Source organism: Sinocyclocheilus grahami, unplaced genomic scaffold, assembly GCF_001515645.1.
Source record: "Sinocyclocheilus grahami isolate Dianchi unplaced genomic scaffold, SAMN03320097.WGS_v1.1 scaffold1321.1, whole genome shotgun sequence".
NCBI lineage: Eukaryota > Metazoa > Chordata > Actinopteri > Cypriniformes > Cyprinidae > Sinocyclocheilus > Sinocyclocheilus grahami.
Window position 1 is genome coordinate 312,567 of NW_015506500.1, and position 21,131 is coordinate 333,697.

At 34.4% G+C, this 21,131-nt stretch overlaps 2 protein-coding genes across 2 annotated transcripts in view; both read right to left on the minus strand.

Moving 5' to 3' along the window:
* LOC107569196 (MAGUK p55 subfamily member 2-like) overlaps positions 1–12,633 on the minus strand; it is a 51,096-nt gene extending 38,463 nt beyond the window's left edge. The window contains exon 1 of the mRNA XM_016255216.1: positions 12,303–12,633. The gene's annotated coding sequence lies outside the window, so the exon portion shown is untranslated. The remainder of the gene's footprint in view (positions 1–12,302) is intronic.
* Positions 12,634–13,719: 1,086 nt separating this feature from the next.
* On the minus strand, positions 13,720–16,738 carry LOC107569181 (peptide Y-like). Its single transcript, XM_016255190.1, has 4 exons — positions 16,684–16,738; positions 16,188–16,375; positions 13,951–14,028; positions 13,720–13,771 (listed from the first exon to the last, which is right to left on the minus strand). The coding sequence occupies exons 2-4, from the start codon at positions 16,373–16,375 to the stop codon at positions 13,750–13,752; spliced, it is 288 nt and encodes a 95-aa protein (XP_016110676.1). The 5' UTR covers positions 16,684–16,738; the 3' UTR covers positions 13,720–13,749.
* Between the last annotated feature and the right edge of the window lie 4,393 nt (positions 16,739–21,131).

The following is a 21,131-nucleotide window of genomic DNA, read 5'->3' on the forward strand; positions in this document are numbered from 1 at the left end:
ACAAGGAGGAAGGATCTAAATGCAGATTTTTTTTTTTTAATAATCATCTTTAATAAGCAAGATACTCCAATAAGACCAACCAAAAATCACAAGAGAGAAACTTGTGGCAGTAATGAAAAATATAGGAAACAAAAACATAACATGAAACCGAATAATCATTACGGTAATATACACATTTTAGGTAATGTATTCTGATTACATTTAGATTACTTTTTATTAGTGCTGTCAGACGATTAATCGCGATTAATCGCATCCAAAATAAAAGTTTTTGTTTACATAATATATGTGTGTTTACTGTGTATATTTATTTTGTATATATAAATACACACATATGCATGTATATATTTAAGAAAAATATGTTATGTTTATATATGAAATATATTTATATATAATATAAAATATAAGAATGTAAATATATAAATGTATATGCATGTAAATATTTCCTAAATATATACTGTATGTGTGTGTGTATTTATATAAACATAATAAATATACACAGTACACATACATATATTATGTAAACAAAAACTTTTATGTTGGATGCGATTAATCGCGATTAGTCATTCGACAGCACAACTTTTTATGTAACTTGTTTATCACACAGATTTAAACAGGACTATGCATGTTGACCTAAAAAAAAAAAAACTACAAAGAGAAAAAAAAATATATCCTTTATTTTCAAAAACACGAAGTGCCAAGGTTTCTCAGGAAGTTTGTGATTTGACAAAAAGCTAATTATTTAAATTGTGCAAATGTAAATTTAAATAAAAAAATGTAAAGTAAAAATAATACTTGAACACTAAAAACAGTCAGGGCCATCCTTAGCTGACGCGGGGCCCAGTGCAAGGTACGTTTCGGAGGGGGCTTCCCCTTGGTCTGTTCGCCACGGGGCCCAGTGCAACCGCACCAGTTGCACCCCTCTAAGGACAACCCTGAAAACAGTTTTTGTTTATTTACTTGCATGTGACTATTAACTGACATTAGAAAAACATGAATATACGAATTATTAAATTATTGAAAGGTCAGGGGGACTTGAAGTAAATCTTTTAGGTCAAAATAATGTGTGATTATGTAATTATGTAATTAACAGCTAATTATAAGCATTTTATAATCTAATTATAAATGTTTTGACAAAATTATTTTTAATTCTACATGAAACTATGAAATAACTATCAAATCATAATTTGAAGCAGAAGCTAACAAACATTTCTTCTAGACTTTCACATGAGCATGTAGTCTCTTGTTCTCTCTTGAGAAGGGTGTGCATTACCAACCCTCTATGGACACCTTGGCAATAGAATCACCATTGGCTAGTACATTTTTTAGTTTACTCGCCAGACTAATATTAAATATTTGATATACTATTTTATGCATATATATATATGTATATATATATATGTATATGTATGTGTGTGTGTGTATTATGTTTGTAAAAGAGCACAGCTTTTTAAATATCTGAAAGTACACTTAACATCAGTCAGTCAAACATTATAATATGATATTATGATAATTGAGCATTATATGATGATAGAACTTTAGTAATTAGAATAACCATGTATGAGTTGTGCGCCTTTACACTACAGTTTACGATACGTCAAATACAGGTGGGCTGCGCATCCATTCAGATTAATTGAAGAATAGCACAGGTTGCTTGACAGAGAATGAAACTCTGAAGTGCTCAGTCAAGAGTTCGGCGAGTGAAAATATCTGTGCTAAACTTATATTTAGCCTTTAACTCCCACACTGGTGAGTAAAATCTAAGAATTTATTAGCCATTGGCTAATATTAGACATCATTTAGTCACCCAGAGTGAAGATTTACTCGCATATGCCAGAGGGTTGATTACACTATCCTAGTAGGAAAATAAATGTGTGACGCCATGGACAAATTTGGCAACTCTTTCACACTATTTTAGCTCCACACCTGGATACACACACAGTTAAATGGCACTTTATATCGGGGAGTTTAAAGGCGCTATCTTACGGCGGTCAAGAGTTCGGCGAGTGAAAATATCTGTGCTAAACTTATATTTAGCCTTTAACTCCCACACTGGTGAGTAAAATCTAAGAATTTATTAGCCATTGGCTAATATTAGACATCATTTAGTCACCCAGAGTGAAGATTTAGTCGCATATGCGAGTGATTTACTCGCATATGCCAGAGGGTTGATTACACTATCCTAGTAGGAAAATAAATGTGTGACGCCATGGACAAATTTGGCAACTCTTTCACACTATTTTAGCTCCACACCTGGATACACACACAGTTAAATGGCACTTTATATCGGGGAGTTTAAAGGTGCTATCTTACGGCATGACACATCTACACACAGTGTGTTAAATATAGCTCTCACTGAAGCTGTTAAACTCTGACTGTGCACCTCAACAAGACTTTGCATAACCCAGCTGAATGTGTGTGAAAGATAGAGAGATTGCGTAAGTGTGTGTGTGTTATGCTCCAATGCTCTTTACCAGTCTCCTTACCTTATTGTCAAAACCAAACCCTAAGCACAGAAACACGACAGCATTTGAGCATGGAGAACAACTAACATGGTAATACAGAGTTTCTGGAGACCATGAGCAGGGTGTAATATTAATGATAACATCAAAACATAAATCACAGTGTTGCTCTCACGAATAGTCGCTATTTTTTCTTTGTGCACAAAAAGTATTCTCTTAGCTTTATAACATCACGGTTGAACCACTGATGTCACATGGACTATTTTAACAATGTCCTTACTACCGTTCTGGGCCATAACATTTTTCAGTTGCATTGCTGTCTATGGGAGGGTCAGAAAGCTCTCGGATTTCATCAAAAATATCTTCATTTGTGTTCCGAAGATGAACGAAGGTCTTACAGGTTTGGAACGACATGAGGGTGAGTAATTGACAGAATTTTCATTTTTGGGTGAACTATCCTTTTAAAACTGAGTGATATACTTCTATGTTATCTCTCTGTTACCGTCTCTCTCTAACCCAGCAATCAGCTCCTCCTGCCAGCACAGAAGCCTGAACACTGCTGTGTGTGTTAGTGACAAGTGAGAGATAAGACACGGGAGTGATAGACAAAATGACATCTCTTAACACAAGAGAAGGACGAGAAAAGCATCTCTTTCTTTAAGCAATGAAAGGACCCAAAATACACATCCTGAAGCAATCCTCATCTCAATAAAGACATGCTCTATTCATTCTTAACAAAGCTCTGTTATCTCAAAAATGGTGAGGTCTGTGCCATTAGTGTCACCAAATGAGATTCCTGGTCTTATTGTTCTAGATTCATTAACGTAAATATCTTGCTTAACACAGTCTTATGGCAATTCATCACTATTTTACCTTTTGGCCAACTGGTGGCTATTTCGTATGAATTCCTACAATCTCATTTTCATACAAACTACTTGAGCTCCACTGATGGTAATGTTTAGATATAGACTGTGGTGAAATCTTTATCCAAAAGTCATACATTTCTGTAAAAATCACATCATACGTATTGCATAAGAAATCGCCACCTCATAAAATATATTTTCTTAACAAACTAAAACCATAAAAAGCATTTTTGCTGCTTAAATAAAATAAACATTAACTGAAACAATTTTTAATAAACTCAAACTTCTTTTCTCATTTTCATTTAGTTTAACTTCAAAATAACTAAAACTAAAATAATGAATAATGAATAAAAACTATGTATACACATTTAATTTTAAAACAATAAAAATGACAAAACACAACAAATTACTATTAACTTACAGGAAATTAGAAAATATAAAAATAACAATAATTCAAAATATTATTAAAAACTAGTAGCCTAATAGTTTCTGATTTCACTTAATGTTTTAGCTTAATGTTAAACAATAGTCAAATTGTCCTATATTCCTATATTTCTATGATCCATGTGAGAAGTAAAAACAAGGCATGCATGTTAATAATTTTCACCATTAATATATTATTGTAGACTTGTCAGTGACAGCTGCCAATTGACTGACAGCTCCACCCTCCGAAGAGCAAATACAAACACTCCAGATGATTTACAGGCTCTAAGTGCCTGCTAGTTTTCTGATTGGCTCACATGTCGGCCTGCAGTCAGATTTGTTCTTGCTGTTTACAGTCACAGGGGCAGGTGTGATTTTTTACAATAACTATTTCAGTGATATCTGACAGGTAGTGAGGACATTTTCTGTGCCATTCCTTACAACACCACAAACATTAAGCAGATTTGCTTTATCATTCTGCACCGAAATCATATAAGATTCATATAAGTAAAAAGCTGTGGTAAGGATCTAAAATTCAAGACTTCCATTGCGTTATTCATGTGTTATTTGCTACTTGCCATTTACTGGTGCTTCTTAACACAGAGCAAGTTCTAAGGCCACCTCTGCAATCTGCAACCTTTAAATGAACTGACCAATCTCTTGAACATCAGCCCTCCACCACCCGATTTAAGTCCCATGACGTAGTCAAGGTTCCAAACAGGTTACCCAACTCGACCCCCTGTCCGCCACTGTTTGGAAAAAACAAGTCAATTTTAGCTCCGTTTAAGAACACAACTCTAAGAAACCAATGTTCAAAAAAGGCACAAACCCACAGGTACTGGTGAATCTGGGCTAAAAATAGTCCCTTTCAGCTCCCTCAGGTTGGGCTTCTCATTACGTCACATGGGAGAATGGTTGTAACCAAGACAACCATAAGCGCCTCTCACACACACAGCGCCTCTATTTTTTTGCATTTCTCCTTTGTGCCGATTTGCCATGGCAACAACAGGGACTGCATTAAATAGTAATTACAATCTACACCAAGTAGTAGTTTTTGAGCAAAACATGTGGGGTACAGTTTCTAATTTAAAAAAAAGTTACTATAAAAAAGTTACTACATTCATAATTTAACACAACCTGAAATTCCATTTATAGAATAGCTAGCCTACTACTAAATAAAATATTAAGGTCATAGATTTTCCTTCAAATGTTTTCTGAAGAAAATCCATTCTTGCACTAAAACATTGTTACCCAAATTGGGGTTTATGAGTTGATGAATAGATAATAATTAATTAAATCAAATGTAACATCAAAATAAAAAATGGGCCAGCACAACTATTTTAAAATACAACTGAAATTGCGATATATCTTATCAAATTGCAATCAAATCAAAGGCTGCAATTTAATTAACAAAATATATCTTCAGTTGCTCTGCATGTTTCTGAGTGAAGAGTGACACTGTGTTCATTTACACGTGCACAGCTTATAATTCCGTGTGTAGGGTATCAGAGTGAATCAGACAATTTAAGATTTGATCAGATTGGTGTTGAACAACCCAAAAAGAGGCCCAGGATAACAAGACAACATAACAAATCTGTCCAGATCCTAGCACCAGCCAGTCTGAAGCAAGCCTAACCAACCAGCTCTTTCACAGAACAGCTTGCAACACTAACACAAAATAACACTTATTGATAATCCCAACTCAGGAAGGAGTTTAAAAAATTTGGGGCAAGTAACCAAGATTAATGGGCAAAGAGATGCACAGCATGACCATCACATGTAAATCTGTGATAGAATTCACGAGCTGAAGACTTCCTCGGATTGGTTTCCCCCACCCAGGACCCAGGAATCCCAGACTGAGATTCCTTATGAGACCTTTTAACCTTTTTGTTCCTCACAAAGCACATCCTCACATTCACAGAACGACAGAGAGACTGTCTTTTACAGATGTAAAAGACCAAAATGATCTCAAAAGGACTTATAAATATATTTGACTATCATGTCCTAATCGCTTATTGTGTATGTATTTTGAATAGCTATTGAATAGTTTATAGGATTATATTCATGTTGGGTATGTATGAGTTTGAACGTTGCTTTAAACGTTTCTATGAATCAGTACTTTGTAAAATGTATTATATTCTTGTTATAGAAACCATGCCCAAATTATACTTTGCAAGAGCGGGAAAATTCGGACCATGTGACTGATAAGATAACATGTTGATTTATGTATTGGGAGGAGAAACATAGCAACACCCCAGGCCAAGACAATGTCTAATTGGTCAAGACACCATTTGGGATGTGTCCAACAGCCCGGTTTAAATACTCATGACATCATCAAATTAGGCATTTAGCCATGCTTTTTGCCTTGTCTGCTTTTGGCCATTGCTTTTAGTCATCGCTTTTTGCATTAGGGATTTTAGCCATGCTTAGTGCCGTTCCAGCGTGCTCTGGCTTACATGCCAGTAGCTCCTCTAAAACCATGAGGAGAAACGCCACCTAGTCTCATCAAACTTTACTCTTTTCTTTCTTTTACTTTAGTTTCTTTTCTTTCCCGTTGAGTGTTTCGTGTACTGAGTTAAGTTTTGCCGCAACGCCGTGTCTCAGAGTTCACCTCGAGTCTGTGACCGCCTCAAAACTTCAACCAGCCCACAACTCCACATCTTCAGCCAACGCCCAACCATTGGCTTCCCAAGACATAATTTCAACGACTACTGAACTTCCAGCCAATCAGCAACCATGGGAAACCCCTTTCTGCAATGATGACAACCCCCTAAACCCCCTAAACGAGCAAAGCAAGTACCTCCAGATCCTAGCTGAACTGGTGCATTTAATATAAATTTTAACCTCATTGAGAAACTCAAGGCGAGGGTTAATTAAGAGGTTGATGGTTGTTCAGGTCTATGCAATTGCGCATATTGCTATAAACTTGGGATTTCAAATTTTCATTCTCTTAAACTCATTTTTCCTCACTTTCTTGCTTCCTGCAACTTGTGAATGTGTGAGTGTGTGTGTTTATGTGTTAGATTACTTTATATTGTCTTAGATTTATCCAATAAAGTCTTATTTATATTGAAAAGAGACGTATCTTGTGTTTTGTGCTTACCAGTTAATGTCTTAAAGGGGTCATATGATGCGATTTCAATTTTTCCTTTCTCTTTGGAGTGTTACATGCTCTTGGTGCATAAAGAAGATCTGTAAAGTTGCAAAGACTAAAGTCTCAAATCCAAAGACATATTCTTTATAAAAGTATTAGTCAACCACGCCTACCTAAAACGGCTCGTTCTAACACGCCCCAACATACCTACGTCATTATCTGGGAAGATTTGCATAACGCCGCCCAAATGTTCACGCAAAGAAAGAAGGCGTAACTTTTATTCTCGCTGTAGTATTGTTGCGGCCGCCATGTAGTGAAGGAGCTGTGTGTTTCGTTGTGAAAGCGAAACTACTTTGTTTGGTCTTCCAAAAGAGGACGATATCCGCTTCGTCATGCCTAGAGCTGATCCGTGCTGGTCGCTGAGGAAATATAAAAACTTTGCGCTGTGGATCGCCGGATCGGCTTTCACCGTGGACGAAGTGGAGTCCAGCCCGGGGTCGTCACATGTGGTTGCCGCAATAACTACTTTATTTGGCTTTCCAAAAATGGACACGACTAGAAAGTACAACACTGTTCCAGAACACTTCAACCCAAATATTCAGATGTGTGCAGCACATTTTATGGAGGACTGTTTACTGATCCTGGGAGAGTAGACTACAATGCCGGCTGTTCTGACTCACAGATTGTAAGTACGTTTTTTTATATTTAAAGAGTTTTATATTTTATATTTTTTATATTTAAAGCGAGTTTTTTGGGCAGTGTAGAGTAGGGCTTGTTGTTTGTCATTTCTTCGATCACAAATGCAGACATGGTTTTATGTTTACGCGGCGCGATGCAACGCAACGCGTAAAAAGACAGTATAAGTCATTAGAATCCATAATTATGGTGGTATAATTGAGGTATTCGGCCAATCATAACGCACTGGATAGCTGGCCAATCACAGCACACCTTGCTTTTCAGACCGATGAGCTTTGTAAAAATCGACGCGTTTCAGAAAGGCGGGGTATAGAGGAGAAACAATAATGTACAGTATGTGGAAAATAATGTGTTTTTTTAACCTTAAACCGCATAAACACATTTCATTACACCAAATACACAAAATTATGTTCTTTTTAGCAACATCATATGACCCCTTTAAACTGCCGATCTTGTTACTGTGCTGATTAATAGTGTTTTCACTATATTTTGGATTTTAATATCCATTGCGGAGTTGTTATACGATGTTATACGGCTCATTCAATGAATCGCTGGCCGATTTACCTGATCAGCCGTAAAACAGTGATTCTGTTCAAATTCCCTATAAAATCAAAAATAATTACCTTTGAGCTAAATTGACCTGTTTCCCTTGCACGCGTTTTCAGGGGCCGTTTACACAAAACTGTTTTCAAGTTAAAAACTGAAAACTTTTTTTTGCATTTGGCCATTTATTTGCATGACAATGGTGTTTTGGGGGACTGAAAAGGCAAGCTTTTGAAAACAGGTTTCACAGGTTTGGAAAATCATCGCTCCATGTAAACTACAAAAGCTCCCGTTTTTTTTAAATGGTGCCGTCATGCGCATACGTATTACGTGTTCAGTCTATAGGTATGCGTATATGCGCAGGTGCACGGTGTTTCTTTACAATGCGACATCGCTCACTACTGGCCTGGCATGCATAATACAGCATTTTTAGTCATTTTCATGGATATAGGAACGCAATGTACACTAGATTCACTTCACTGTTTAAATTCACATCATTTCATTTTTTTTTTTTCAAGTTTACAGCATTTCACCAATATCCTGCTGAAATAAAAGCTTGAAAATTTGACATTAAAAGCTTGAGGATTTGAGTGTTTGAAAGTGAAGAATTTAAGACATAAGTATTTGTATTGCAACTTGTAGTGTTAAAAGTTTTACAAGTTGGTTCTTGTAAGAGTGAACCTAAGTGTGAACACATAAAAGTGACTTATAGGAGTCTAGGTTATTTATGCCTGAATGTCTCAGCGACAGCAATATGAGACACTGAAGCAAGATGCATAGATGCATATCTGCTAGCTATTTTAAATGCAACTTTATGTGGTTTTATATTTATCAGGATTTGAGGGTATTTTTCTAAAAATCATACGTTTCCATATGAATCGCATTCATACAAGCACAGTTTTCCTCTAGTTGTGTTTCTTCAATAAGAAACATAGATGACATACAGTATATCAAAGAACTTGATATTTAAAGTCTGTAGTTTAGAACACTAATTGTTTTATTTTAGAACAATCATTTAGAACGTTATTTGATATTTGAACATTCAAAAAAAGCAACGTCCTTAGCAACCAACGTATTGCTGGAAAATGACATAATTTATAAACGTTTGAGCAGCCAAATACACACTGACAACACGTGATTTTCTACTTGCTGCTGTTAGCCGAAGGCAGGGTAGTATTTATCATTTCTGAAGAACCTCTCAGCATGATTCCTTGTATTCCTTGTCCAGTAATTTATTGTGAATTTTCTCATGACTGGTGAGCAAAAGCTTCTGAATTACGCAGCTACAGCTGTGTTAAAAATACACACACAGTTACACACATAAGCTCAATTAGCTTAACCAAAAGCAGTCAGGACAACAGATGACAGTAGGAGGTCAGCACTAACAGCACTGTAGCATTAGCTCTCCGGCTGCGCAGCTGCAGTGACGGTTACCTGGCAACACACAAAATCCCAAGAGCCTCTACAGTAGGGTATTTGAATGGAGCAAAAGAACTAGCAAATTTGAGAGTAAATCTTGTTAATAGTGCTGCTCTGTGTTTAGGCATGCAATTTAGAAATGTAATTGATGTTCTTTATTATGTGCTTGCGATGTGATCTGTGGTCAGAAGTGTTCATGGTTTGGCTTTGTGTGTTTACACACAGATAATTAAATAAGCAAATTTTCTTTTTGGGCAGCTGTTGTGCCACCTGGTGTACAATAATGTCCCAAATGAGTGACAGAAAGACTCTTTTCATTGCATGCTGATGTCTCACAGTATAGTAATATTCCATCGAAGACGTGTATACCATAAATTACCTTATGGCCAAACTCAATTTTCAAATTAAAACATAAACAATCGAATCGGAAATATGAAACATCTTAGACCTTCTGAGGTCAAATACCAAGTCTTACAATGTCACTTCTTTTTATTGAGTGCACAGATACAACACTGGTTTTCATGGAAACAGTCCCTGGAGCTGCACACGTGGGTAAAGCTGTCACACACAGTGAGTGGAACAGAAGCAGAGAGGTCATGTCATGTTTATGAATGAGAGACACAGAAACGAACGTGGGAGTTGAAGAGGTGTCGACTTTCCCACACAAAAGCCAGCAAACACATGTTAAAAGAACAGATAATTGATTCAAATAGCCCATAATAGGACATCTAGGAGATGAGCTACAACTAGCAATCAGATAAAAAGATATAACAAAATAATAAGAATAAATTAAATAATAATAGAAATATTTACATTTAGTCATTTAGCAGACACTTTTATCCAAAGAGACTTACAAATGAGGACAATAAAAGCAGTCAAAACTAACAAAAGAGCAACAATATATGTGCAAATGACAAGTCTCGGTTAGCCTAATGCAGTACACGTAGCAAGGTGTATATATATATATATATATATTTAATAAATAAAAAAACTAAATAATGTTACTCACAAAGCACATTTAAATAAAAAAAGAAGATATAAAGTATAATTAAAATAGAATAGAAAGTGCTAGAGTTAGAGGGTCAATTAAAGGTGGAACAGATGTGTTTTTAGTCGTTATATTTAGTAATAGAAATACTATTACTATTACTATGGTACTTTAGTACCAAAATCAAATCAGTGTTATTTTAGTATCACTGAAATATTAGTAGGGCTATAAATATTATTAATATTTTGAATTAGTTATGTAATTGTATGTATATATATACAGTGGGGGAAAAAAAGTATTTAGTCAGCCACCAATTGTGCAAGTTCTCCCACTTAAAAAGATGAGAGAGGCCTGTAATTTTCATCATAGGTATACCTCAACTATGAGAGACAAAATGAGAAAAAAAAATCCAGAAAATCACATTGTAGGATTTTTAAAGAATTTATTTGCAAATTAAGGTGGAAAATAAGTATTTGGTCAATAACAAAATTTCATCTCAATACTTTGTTATATACACTTTGTTGGCAATGACAGTATGTATATATATATGTATATGTATATATATATATATATATATATATATATATATATATATTAAATGAAATTAATGAAAACTAGGCTATATAGACATTTTAAAACAAAAACTAAAAAAAAAATACAAAAACAACAAAATTACTAAAACCTGAAAACAAAAAATGAAATGAAAACAGAATATATATATATATATATATATATTCTGTTTTCATATCATTTTTATTTTCAAGTTTTAGTCATTTTGTTGTATAGCCTACTGTAGTTTTCATTCATTTTCATTTCACCTTTGTGTTTGTTATTTTTATTTAAACTAAATTATTTATAGTTAACTAGAACATAAACATTAAAAAATGTATTGTTTTTTTTTTATAAATTATTTTTGTATGTTTATGTTTTAGTTAACTATAATAACCCTAATACAAATACATATAATTCAATTAAATTAAATAATAACATAAAAATGTAATTGTCTCACAAGCATAAGAGAAAAGATCAAATAAAATGGAACAAAATATTCAATAATTTATAGTTAACTAAAACATAAACATTAAAAAATAAATTGGTTTTTTTTATAAATTATTTTTGTATGTTTATGTTTTAGTTAACTATAATAACCCCAATACAAATACATACAATTCAATTAAATTAAATAATAACATAAAAATGTAATTGTCTCACAAGCGTAAGAGAAAAGATCAAATAAAATGGAACAAAATATTCAATAATAATAATTACCAAAAAAAGGTAATTAATAGAAACTTTGGGCTAAGCTTCATGCAGTACAGCTGCATTTTTGCAATTTACAACAGCTCATCGTTTTCTAACCACTTATGAAGTGAAAACAACTCAAATATAATAAAAGCAAAGTATGATAAAAAGAATCTGACACAGTCTTCATAATAGGTTAATTAGCCAACTGCAAAAAAATATAGGCCTATTATATCAATCTACTCAGCATAGCATGATTTTCTTTTTAAAATAACCTAAGCACATTTAGCTATGCAAGGTATGGTACAGTGATGGAATCAGACAGTAAAGCACATATTTTAATGGTACTGAATAATTTCCATTTTCTAGTAGCCTTCTTCAAAAAAAAATCTAATATTATCATGGTACCAGAAAAGCCTATGTAATAGCCTACCGTGGTATTTTTGAGCGAGCATCTTAGATAAACACATTTAGTCAAATAAGACTGAAATTCAGTCCAAATCAAACTAACGCTCGCTCGCAGAAAGCGGTGTAATGAGTTGTTTCGCCATCAGTCATGAAGGTGTTTGACTCACCTGTGATGTCCGACAGGGAGAAATTAACCAGCAGTGCACGTCTTTCACTTTTTGCAGACGGTGGTCATGATGCTGGTCGCTGAATTAACGCGTAACGTTATACTCCATCTGCTCTCGAACCATTAATACATGCAATACATTCACGTCTTATTTACACACCTGATAACACAGCAACCAGTGAGCCTAATAGACAGCAAAATTATCAGAACAGAACACTGTAAGCTAGATCATCGCCTCAGTCAGTATCTCATCACCTTGATGACTAAACGAAGATTTAAACAATCTGTGTATCCGCTTTACATCACGTCTCTAACAGGCGGCGATGCGCTTTTGTTGTATTGAGATGCTGAGTCTTAAAGGGGCAGCACACTCGCCTCTCTGCGGACCCCACCACATCACCTCTTCTACCCAGTCTCAAATCACTCAGGCCTTTGCGGCTTTAAAAGCAATTCACCATATACCGCAGTCTCTGTCTTTATTTATTTTTTTTTTTTACATACTATTAAATTAGATTTATTCTATTAATAACAACTCTAACCAACAGCAAGTTTGGTTCTTTTTCCAAAAGTAGACCCTTGAGGTGGTAGGCTTCTTGAGATAAAAACATATATTACCATATATGTCCACATATATGATAATAGCATGGAAGATTTTTAGTCGTGGACTATTTTTATTGATAGTTTTTTCGTCTTCATTTACAAGATAGCTATGAAAATCAATAGATAGATTAATACAAATATTTTATAATTGTATACGATGTATCTGCGCACAGTAGGCTATAGCATGGTATTACATGGTACTTTAAAGTACATTAAAGAATGCCTATAAAATATGATATTTTTTGTTCAGTGCAATATGAATAGTAAAGATATTTATATCTATTATTTTTTATTATTTATCATATAACAATAAAAGCCAAAAGTTTCAAATTGTGATTCATGAAATAATGAAGATGGCCAAATATTTAAAATATAAAAATATTGTTGATTTCCCCCATCTAGTGGTCTACAGATGTACTAGCTCAGACACAATCTCTCTTTATTTAAGAAGAGGTATTTAAAAAAAAAAATACATGTAAAATGTATAAATGAAGACAGGAATCCAGAGTTCAACATTCAGTAATTTTTTATTATTGTCAATTTTGTCATTGAATAATAAATTATTTACAATTGTCTTTCACAAAGCATAAATCAACTCATAAGAGAGAGAAAGAGAAAGAGAGAAAGAAAGAAAGAAAGAAAGAAAGAAAGAAAGAAAGAAAGAAAGAAAGAAAGAAAGAAAGAAAGAAAGAAAGAAAGAGATGTACAGATCATGAGGTGTTTTTGGAGCTTCATTTTGATGAGGGTTTGTGGCTCATGCTGGTTTCTGCTGTTCAGTAAACTAATTTATTATCATAGAGATGGATGAATGAAGAAAGCCCCTGCACCAGCCACAGAGAGGAGTCACATCACCATAACAAGTCTTCCACACTGCACAGAAACAAAAACATATATATATATATCATTTTAATATCTCCACCAGGGGTTTGTCTGAATATCTCTGGACTAACTGCGACTGACTGAGCAGGTGCATTTGTATCTCTGTGATTAAATATAACATGCAAAACTTCAGAAACAAAGATATTCCAGCATGTTCTCTCACTGCTCACCGGGGCCTGACATCCTGTTCATCTTCACCGAACAGAAGTTCAGCCACAGCGGCCTCAGGGTTGGATCGCTTCCCATATCTGAAGAATGAGAAGATGATTCAAGCTTGTAGCAAATGACATGCTTAGTGTTTGTTCATTTCCATTACTCTAAGTATGAGCATTCGTATTCGTGATGCTGGCTTAAACAAACAGCACTAAAAAGAACTACAATCCAACTTCCTGATTTAACTAAAAGAAACTGATCGTCCAGATAATTGTAGATCAATTCACAAATATAAGGAAATCAACAAGAAACAGAACCAAAATAACACATGATCGTCATTTAATTGTGGCCTTTTAAGGTTAAACTCGTTGCAGAAAATATCAGGGTACATCTCTAGCATGCATCATCAGAGACGTAACCAGACATGTTAATCCCACTTAATAACAATCTATCTTAACACACAGCACAATAATGAGGGGTTTCATACAGGTTGAAGGATATCTGGCAACTCAGCCCACCCCTCTCACACATGTGAGTGTTCGGGTAAAACCATAGCAACGCACAATTTGGTAAAACCATTAACACACACACACACACACACACACACACACACACACACACACAAAGTGGTTTTGTTTAAACTGCAAACTAGATTGAGTTCATTCGCCTGCATGGAAACCTTTTTGCATTGCTCACTGGGACTAAATGTAAATCAATTAAATGTATTTGTTTAGGGCTTTCATAACACAGCATTCCTAAAAGCAGCTTGCAAATAATAAAGCCTTATAAACAATATAAATATATATTTAATTAATTTCATTTCAGGTTTTTTTTTTGTTATTTTAGTACATCAACTTAAACTAAAATAAAATTAATGGTTCCTTTGCAACTAGCTGAAATAAAATATATTTTATTTATTTGTTTTTTAAATGTAAAATATGTTAAAAAAAAATCATCTGATAATCATGTTTCAAGAATCATCTGGCTTCAGTCAAAAAACATGAGCAGAACAAATGTGTGTATAAATTGTTTGTAAACCCATTCTTACATGTTTTGTCACATTCTGTCCAGTGCGGTCATTTATGCAAGATACTTTTACAAGCAATTTACACAGAAATTCATTCTACTGACTTAATAAGTATTAATAACTTACACTAATGAGACATGAACAAACATTATTAATCTAGGTTAATGTTAATTTACACATATACCATTTTTCAATGTTTAATGTTTATATTTAATAGATGAACTAATGTTCATTTATAATATAACTTCAAATGTACATATTCAGAATGTATTATTAATCTACATTAACAAATGCTGTAAAAGTTTTGTTTATTAATAATTCATGATGACTAATGAATTAGATAATGTGTGGCCAAATACATGAAAGAAAAAATATAAGTTTAATGACATTTCCATTTAGTTAATGAACATTCTGAAGTACTGCATATATAATGTTCAAACAATAACATCACCCATAATATTTGGTGAATGAAATCCAATACTTGTTTCTTACTAATTTTGGGTTGCTGATGCCAAAAATAAAGCCTGTATGATGTGCATTTCATAGCATTTGTGCTTTTGACATGATTCATATCTTTCTCTGAGCCAGATTAGGATTATTTGTTCACATTTATGAATGATTCCGAAGACACTTTCAGAATTTATGCCTAATTCTGATTTCAAGGTTAAAATAATTGCCAGTGACAGAAAAAAAACAAATATGAGAAGTTTTTCTGCTACATCTGTGGGTGTTTTACACATCCAAACAGTGATAGAAATGTACAGCTTCTGTGGGGGGGGAAATAAGCTTTATTTTTTATTTACTTGTGTTTATCTATAGTTCTTTGACATTAAATTAAATATTTTCACATAATTTCTTCCCTTCCTTAACTAATTGCAAGTACAATTTGAATACCTATTTTTGCCATTAAAATTTAAACATTTTACATTTGACTGCTTTTGTATTTTTAATAACTGCATTACAGCTGATACATAATATAATTTGAAAAATATAGTACATGACGGAAACTGTTTATTATTTTTTAGTTTAGCATCAGCAAATTATGTAACATTAGGCCTTTTTTGCAAATCTGCTGAATTTTTTTCAAGATGCAGGGCTGTGTTATTAACGAAAGTTATTATTAAGTAATCAGTGTTACTATTAGCCTCTAATACTGATTTATCTGACACAATCAGCTTTGACGCATGGAATTATACACAGGTAATGCATAGGTAATTCTAGCTTCACCTCTGTCGTGTGATGAGGTTGATGTAGTGTCTTAGAGCCGTGTGGTACTTGGCCATCTCCTCTGGACCCACGTCTCCCGCTGGAGGTTCTGGTTTGGGCGGGTAAGCTTCACCCAGGCTGCTGAGACACACTATGACACACAGCACAAGAGCCAGCGGCACAGTCCAAGATCTCAGTGCACTCGCCATCTGAGACACACAAACAAAAAACCTTTGGGATCCATACATGTAGGATGTACTTTTGATTCAGATGCACTTTGAAGAGCAAGTGCCAAAGTCTACAGAACTATTAAACATCTGCTGTAGATTTGCAACTCTTGGTCTGTTGATAGCCTCAATAGACGGTAAACGCAATGCTAAACAGTTTTTAGTTCGAGTGAACTACGTGAAACAATACCTCGATAGGCACCAAGAGAATCCGATGTCATTATGTTGGAAGTTATCATCAACTAAAGGCTATTTGCTTTAAAGAGTGAAAGAAGCAGAATGCTACTTACTCTGCAGTAGATGTTCGGGCCCAGAAGGATTGTGTAGAGCTGATGTTGGCTGTTGGCGTTGATCTGCTCCTCTCTCACCAGACCAGGATGCTTTTATAGCTCATGAGACCCCAGAGGGAGGTCCAAACCCCACCCAGCACTTACACACAACCAGAGTGTTAATGATAAACTAATGAGTCACTGGCACAAGCCATCCAACCCTATGATCACAATGGTACTCTGAAAATTAACAAGACTGCTGTAGAATATGGATTAAAATGGAATGCACTGAGAGTGCAGCCAATAGTTTTATTTTTTAAATCTCAACAGTTGATGAGCATTTAAAATGGTTAAAATAAAAATTGAGTATTGTTAAGTTTTTATAGTATAGTCAATTTAACACTGCTAAATAATTCAGCAATAAGGTAAATAGTGTGATTATCATTGTAATGGACACCGATTAAGCACAACGCACATTAGTATATGTATAAGTGCCTTATTGTTATTATAACATGCGTGGAACATAATAAACCAACTACTTACACAAAATTTCATTCAATCATTTACATTTTCCCAGTAGAAGATATATAGAAGATAATAGTTGTCACAGTGTCTAGGTTCTGTATTTCTACTTGACTGGAATGATATATTAACCAATAAGCACTCTGTAATACTCTAGGTTTTTATAATACACAGTTTTGATTGGATCAGCTGTGTTTTAAGACACACATCAGTCGAATTTTACAATAATGTAGGCTTTTTGCTATGGAAACAAAAATTTCAGTACAATTTCAATACTTGTTTATTCTGATTATTACTAGAAATTAGTGCTGTCAAACGACTAATCGCGATTAATCGCATCCAAAATGAAAGTTTTTGTTGACATAATATATGTTTGTGTACTGTGTATATTTATTATGTATATATAAATACACACATACAGTATATATTTTGAAAATATTTACATGTGTATACATTTACATATTTACAGTATATTCTTATATTGTATATTATATATAAATATATTTAACATATAAACAACATATTTTTCTTAAATATATACATGCATGTGTTTGTATTTATATATACATAATAAATATACACAGTACACACCCATATATTATGTAAACAAAAACTTGTATTTTTGGATGCGAGTAATCGTTTGACAGCACTACTTGAAATACATTTAACTATTTTATTACTAGGCTATGACACAACTGTGATGATGGGGCTTTTGATTAAAAGAATTTCTCTCTCAAATCTATAAATGATAGACATAGCCTACATTTAGAAGAAAGAATCAGGAAGAAAATGAGAGCTGGAAAGGTTAATTATACGGCATTGATTACTAACGAAGGCAGGGGTGGTTAATCAATATCTGGATCAGTTAAGTAGCCAGTGGAATTCATCTTCGAGTGTTTTAATGAGACCACCCTAATTATCAGATCCCTCAAATTACAAATATTGACAAACAATTCAATTCTGTTCTAGCGTAATTGTTGGGAATTTGGGAAATTTAATAATACGCTATGCAAATAGTATAGCCTATGGAGGACCAGACAAATCAACACAATCTCATGGCAGTTTGAAACTTGTACTTTTTGGTGAATTGGTGGCTAATTTATATGAATTTGTACAATCTCATTTGTTGGATTTCTGGTGATCTGCTTTCACCCCAGTGACGATTATGTTTACGAAATCCCAGTTTGTTTTCCTGTGAGTCTGGACAAATCCCAAATTTGTTTTGGTAATTCATAACTATTTTACGTTTTGGGTGAATTGGTGGATAATTTGTATGACCTGGCTACCCCACTGACGATTAGGACCCCCATGCTTATGTTTTTCTAAAATGGCACAATTTCATACAATCACATCATACAAATCTATTTGAAATCACCACCTTGTTAAATAGTAACATTTTCTTATGTGATCAGGTTGGAGTTTATTTGATTTGATTTAATTTTTCCCCAGGTAAAATTCACATCAAATGGATTCATATGAAAATGCCACCTCATAAAATAGTTACATTTTTCTGTGAAATGTGTATTTAAAGGTAGCCTACGTGGGCAATTTTTCTCTGAGCTCCCATAAATGCAAGAATATTAAAGTATAAATCCTTGAGTCCTGACCGCTAATAAAAGGCATAATAAACTACAAATTGCATAAATGTCAGTGGTCTTCTGCACATTGCTGTTTTTCTTGTAGACATTTTCTTTATCAAATATAAATATATGATCAGACTACAATGTGTAAGAACTCCTCTGCTGGTACAAATCGCTCATTTCTCTTTTTATATTATGCATACAGTTTACAGGAACATTTACTGAGGCTTCTGTTGTAAAATTTTTAGGAATGTCTCTGTGGCTGGAGTCGCTCGCTCCTGGTCGCTCAACCTGTGCAACCATAAAAGTCAATGAGGAGAAACAACACACAGTAGATACTGATACTCACACTTCAGCCTATCAGTCTGAACAAACACTGAGAAAGCCACGTTAGATAACACAAGCACAAACTCATTGGAAGAGTGTTTACGCTATGATAACTCTACAAATACCAGACAGTGAATAATGTCCTCTGACGCAGTGCTTGTCGTGCAGATGAGAGAGATGCTCAGCTCATCTCAACAGAATACACTTTTTGATCAGAGAGGGCTCTGCGTGTTGAATGTAGATACTTATGAAAATGCATGGTGTTATATTTTCTGATCAATAATAGGAACACCTTTCTACTATGGAGCATGCAATTTAATTGATTTTACATCTTTTCCTTTTGCTGTGATTGAATCTTTTGTCTTTAAAACAAAAAATGAAGCATATGTCTAATTTTAATGAACATGTTTGATTAAACCGTTTAATTATATATTCATGTAAACACAGTTTACACCTAATGTCTAATTGGTGCTTTTTAAGGGTAAATGACATAAGCTGTGATGAAGCATCTGCACTGTCCTGAAATGCTACACTATAGTGTATACACCATTTGAAAATGTTCATATTGCTTTCTAATTGTATGCAGTTTTATGATTTCATTAATGAAATCTACATGTATTATTTGATATTTGAAAAATGCAAAATGCTGATAAACTAAGGCACAAACACTATATATTAATACATTTGTATAGTATAATAGATCCCATTCTGAGGAAATGGCAAGAGTTGTATTGCCATTTCTTTTAAAAAGGTTACTACTGAAAACTATATTTTCCCACCACATTCAAACTACCAGATCCATAATAACCACTGAGGGATCACAATATAAGACGTGTCCACACCGATATTCACTTTTTTTTTTTTTAGGTGCTGATTTTTTAATTATTACTCCTATTTCTATCACAAAATTGCAATATTGCCACAGTTGTATGGAACTGATGTACATATTTCAAAGAGGGAATGAATGAATGAATGAATGAATGAATGAATGAATGAATGAATGAATGAATGAATGAATGAATGAATGAATGAATGAATGAATGAATGAATGAATGAATGAATGAATGAATGAATGAATGAATGAATGAATGAATGAATGAATGAATGAATGAATGAATGAATGAATGAATGAATGAATGAAGAAGGACATTCACAGAGTTGTCTAAAAGCCACTCTTGCTGTGTGCTTAGGGTCATTGTCCTGTTGGAAGGTGAACCTTCTGCCCAATCTGAGGTTCTGAATGCTCTGGACTGTGTTTTCATTAAGGCTATCTCTATATTTTACTGCACTGAGCATTTCTTCTACTCTAACGAGTCCCTGAGTCCCTGCTGCTGAAACACAAGCCCCACAGCATGAGGCTGCTACGAGCACACTTTACTTTTGGGATGATACTCTGCAGGTGATGAGCAGAGCTGGTTTCCTTCAAACATGATGCTTAGAATTGAGGTTCATCAGTCCAGAGAATCTTGTTTCTCAGAGTCTGAGGGTCCTTTAGGTGCTTTTTTGTAAATTCCAAGTGTGTTTTCATGTGTCTCAACTGAAGAGAGGATTGAGTTTGGCCACTCCGACATAAAGCCCAGATCGGTGGAGTGTTGCAGCGATGTTTGTCCTTCTGTAGATTTCTCCTATCTCCACATATGATCATGGAGCTCAACTAGAGTGACCATCAGGTTCTTGGTCACGACACCAACCAAAGCCCTTCTCCATCAATTGCTCAGTTTGGCCAGGAGGCCAGCCCTAGGAAGAGTCCTGGTTGTTTCAAACTTCTTCTATTAAGGGTAACAGAGACTACATGCTTCTATGAACCTTCAATGAAGCAGAATTTTTTCTGAACTCTTCCCCAGATGTGTGGCTTGACACAAACCTGTTTCTGAGCTCTACAGGCAGTTCTTTTGACCTCAGGGCTTGGTTTTTGCTCTGATATGCATTATCAGCTGTTAGACCTTTTATTAAGACGTGTGTGCCTTTCCAAATCATACCCATTCAATAGAATTTGCCACAGGTTAACTTCACTTGAAGTGTAATCACATCTACAAGCAA

Bases quoted from the DNA above. Each gene is read 5' to 3' on its own strand.
- LOC107569181 (XM_016255190.1), bottom strand. From the start codon at position 16,375: ATGGCGAGTGCACTGAGATCTTGGACTGTGCCGCTGGCTCTTGTGCTG. The intron at 14,029-16,187 runs GTGAAGCTAGAA...CTCATTCTTCAG, and splicing joins AACCTCATCACACGACAGAG to ATATGGGAAGCGATCCAACC. The intron at 13,772-13,950 runs GTGAGCAGTGAG...GTTTCTGTGCAG, and splicing joins GAACAGGATGTCAGGCCCCG to TGTGGAAGACTTGTTATGGT.